This window comes from Echiichthys vipera (genome assembly GCF_963691815.1).
Source record: "Echiichthys vipera genome assembly, chromosome: 1".
Classification (NCBI taxonomy): domain Eukaryota; kingdom Metazoa; phylum Chordata; class Actinopteri; order Perciformes; family Trachinidae; genus Echiichthys; species Echiichthys vipera.
The window spans coordinates 14,882,680-14,886,806 of NC_139826.1; the positions used below are offsets into that span (position 1 = coordinate 14,882,680).

At 41.6% G+C, this 4,127-nt stretch overlaps 1 protein-coding gene across 1 annotated transcript in view; it reads left to right on the forward strand.

Moving 5' to 3' along the window:
- The first annotated feature begins 486 nt into the window (after window positions 1-486).
- slc12a4 (solute carrier family 12 member 4) overlaps window positions 487-4,127 on the forward strand; it is a 22,207-nt gene continuing 18,566 nt past the window's right edge. The window contains exon 1 of the mRNA XM_083917925.1: window positions 487-668. Within this exon, the coding sequence (XP_083774051.1) occupies window positions 533-668 (136 nt within the window). The 5' untranslated portion in view covers window positions 487-532. The remainder of the gene's footprint in view (window positions 669-4,127) is intronic.

Sequence of the window (4,127 nt, forward strand, 5' to 3'; positions counted from 1 at the left end):
TGGGACGTGGGCTGGGATGATTTACTCTTTTCTCTTGTTTGTATTATTTTCCAACTGCCACGTCACTCTTTGGGAATGGCCTGCATACACAGAGGACTGTCTGTCTGAACCTTGACCAGACAAGGTTCACTGTGTTAGTTGTCAGTATGACATAAACAGGAGCAAAGTGGTCACCCTACTATCTTACCCTTTTACTCTACATCAATGAGGGATGATGACGGTAACTCTTCAATCAGAGTTGTGTCTCACAGGTCACTCCCTCCCCTTGGGGTGAGGTGTGGTGGTGGTGGTGGGGTGGGGGGGTGTCTTTCCAAGTGCATCCCTGAGACCTTCATACCCTTTCTGTTCACACAAAAAGCCCAGGAGGGGCTGGACTGTGGGCGGGGAGTATGATAATAGCCTCTAGAGGAAGTGAGCGCAGTGTAGTGGAATGTAGTTGCCATTAGTGGGAGTTGAGCTGAGGCTGCTGGCTAACAGCTAGCCTGCTAAGTTGAGTTGCTGAGCTGGAGACGCAGAGGATAGTGATGAAAACATGCCTCACTTTACAGTGGTACCAGTGACGGATCAAGCCCAGTCCAGCTACGACAGTCTCGAGGGGATTAACTGGGTGGATTACAGGGACACTGGACAGGACCCAACTGATCATCAAGATACTGTCAGCTCTGATGGTAAGTCTCAACTAACTTTAACTCATCTCTTTATCTCTCAGCCTGGACACAACATGACTCATTTGGAAATTCTGGAGTTAGTAAATGTGTCCTAAAAGTGAAACTTCATGAGTTGGACCCAGCACAGCGTGGGAAAGTCTTGCTTTGTCCTGAGAGCCCTCTGAACAGCTGGCTGTATGGTTACCATGGCAATTCTCCAGGGCCGGAGAGCGGTTTTCCTACAGCAGGCAGGCCTGGTTTTGACAGCTCACTTTGTGTAAAGTTGTAGAAACACGACTTTTGTCATTTTGGAGTAATTTATTCCTCTATGTGGAAGCAGTTTAAAATGAATTCAGGGACAGATGAAAGGGGTGAGAACGTTGGGGGAAAGCAATGGGGGTGGGACTGATTCGGGGGGTGGTGGTGGTGGTGGTGGGGGGGGACACTGCCACAACAAGGCCTCAAGTGCTTCCTTGCACAAAAGATGGAGCTTCTCTTTGTGTGTGTGGAGGATTTCCTTTCACAGAGATTGGCTGCTCAACAACACAGGAGCAGATTTCTCCCTCTACGCTTCTCTGTTGAAGCTTGTTTCTTACTGTCACTCTCTTGTTTATCTCAGCCTGGAAAGTGCAGGGGCAGTCCCAGACAGAAGAGAAAGGGAAGGACAAAGGGAAGACAAGGATAGGAGTGGGGAGTTTGTAGCTGCTGGGTAGGATTATGTGAGAGCAGCGCTGATTTCTGTGGGCTGAGGGAGTGTACTAACTAGGGGAGTTTTTTAATAAAAGACACACATGGGTGCGGCCTTCCAATGAAGCACCCACGCTTAACCATGCTCCCTGAAGGCCAGACTGTGCACACACACTGACTGGCTGCCCACATATATTACCTTACCATCACACTGCCTGTGAGCTCCCTACAACTGAATAGTATCTGAAAGGACCAGAGTTCAAGACAGAAGACTTTAACTACTGTGTTAATGAGTCTCCGGTGAGTGAACAGGCAGTATGTGTAAAGGGATGGGATGTATGTGCATGCCTGCATTTTTGTGCATAGATTTGCCAGTGCATATACATTTACAAGAAAACTACTGTAGCCATGCAGATGAGATGAGATATGCTTCAGTGAGCCACAGGGCTCAAGTAAACTAATATTTTAAGCATGACAAAAAGGAATCGAATCACATGTTGAACTAGCTGTCTGCTTGTGTATTTCTGGAATGCTTGGAAGTTACCCTTTAGAGCCAAATGGGATTCTCGAAATGTCAGAAATTCAAGTTAATACACTTACATACTGTGCACAGCAAGGAAAAAAAGTAGTGGCTCAATTGGTATAAGCGAAACTCTGCTCCTACAAAATGTTTTGATGATAGAGGGAATAGCAGATGTCCTGATATAACCCTCTAAGTTTTATGGGTGAGTTTTGCGCATGCTTGTTGCTGCCTCCCTGTCTTCCTGCTGTCATAATTCTCAGTTACACACCCAATGAGAGCTTCCTGAAGCCTGAGAGCAACTATTACAACCTTAGGTGGTATAGCTGAAGGGGTGACTGTATGCTGGACATGGTAAGAAAGAATGAAGTGAGACTGTGATGAATGATGAGATGGAGCACAGGGCATGCAGTATGTTACCATTAAATTTCAAACACATGGGAACTAAACATTAAAGCTACTCAAGTCAATGTATTTGACCGCATTTTTGTAGCATTATATACATATATTATGTAGAGTTATTTGCACCATACCAGATTTATCTTATAAGTATAAATTCAAAAAAATGTTTTTTTTTTCGGAGTAAGAATGACAAGTGTAGAAATAAATGTGGAGTATGTGCAAGTAATTTTAGGCATGTACATGTTCAATATTTCTTCAACTTGATCTTTATATGCAGCATTATGGCATATTCAAGCAGTAAAAAGTTAAGTGGGTTAGTCCTTACTGTGATAAAACCACCCAAATGTGGTTGGGTGTACTGGCTGATTTCATTATGGGAGTGGTGGGCTTGGGTAGGTACTTGTTTTGTGTTTCAGCTTCAGTGTGACGTCTGCAGTATGGAGGAAGTGACACAGTGCAGAGTCTGTTTCAGCCTGTGAGCTCAGCTCTGTTCAGCCCAGGACAGGGTCAACACTGTTGTCATTGTAACTGTGCTGTACTCCTGAGCAAGGGGAAACTACCCTAAAATAGAATTCACATTTCAGGAGGAAAGTTTGATGCTGAGACTTGCTCTTCTTAGTTTCTTACTGCTGCCTGATTGATTGCTTGTAATTTGTATATAGATGGCATCCTAATCCCAATATGCAACCAATAGCTGATTAAAAACACATTTGTCTCATTTTCTAGTTTGTAAAAATAAGTAACACAGGGTTTACAGTAATCTTCATGAAGTCTGTTTAAATTATGAGTGCTTCCAGTTTTTGCTTCAGAAAATAACTATTGAAAGAAAGGGACATCTGTGGAGATATGTGTCAAGTGGTAACCTCATAATCCTGTCAATCTGTATCTTATCTGTGTGCCTGTATTTCTAAGTTTTTAAGTAGATTTCTGATGCTAATCTGTTTATTCTATCATCACAATCCTCATGCCATGGTTAAAAATTATTGATACCTTTGGAATCTAGTAGGATGAGTGAGCAAGAGACTAGTTTCTCTTCTTAAAGGTCCCATAATGTAAAAAGTGATATTTCCATGCATTTTTTTATTATAAAGCATGTCGTAGTACTATATAAATACAAAGTTTCATGCTCAATCCACAGAGAAATACTCACAGCTTGTATCCAGAAACTGTGCCTTAAAACGAGCCGTCAGGACATCGGTACGTTTGTGATGTCACAACTATACTATATATAGGTAAAAAGTGCTGCTAACAGTCATTCCCCAGCTGCATATATGGTGCAAAGATGCTGGTGTGCAGATGTTGAAGATCTGGAAAAGCTGAGAAATCAGAGCAGACTGGGCTTTTTCGGGAAGTGGACAGGCACTAAACAGCATTTCAGACAGACGGTGAATACAGGTATATTCAGAAAGACAGCATGACAAAAATAATGTTTTTTTTACATCAAAGCAAATCAACATATTCTAGAAACCCAAAATACAAATATTGAATTCTGAAAATGAGCATAATATGTACCCTTTAACAACAAAGTGTCCTTTATTGTGGACTTAATAAATGAACCATCAATGAAATTCTATTTAACCAGTATACCACCAGTTAACTTTCATTTCTCTTATAAATGAAACATTAATTTGATCCATTGTAAACAGTTTGATTAGTGCATGTTGCTTTAATTGTTATTGGAAAGAAAAACAAAAATACAAATATAAGTGTAATCTGGGTAATTAATATAACCATATAGTGGTTATACGTTAACGGATACTGTGAAACTCATAAAATGAGTGGATGATTTGGTGAATGCTGTTTGCTTGTTCCCTCTCTAATTCACGAGAACATGATGACCATTCCTGTCACGCTGTCTGGCCTGCTGCTTA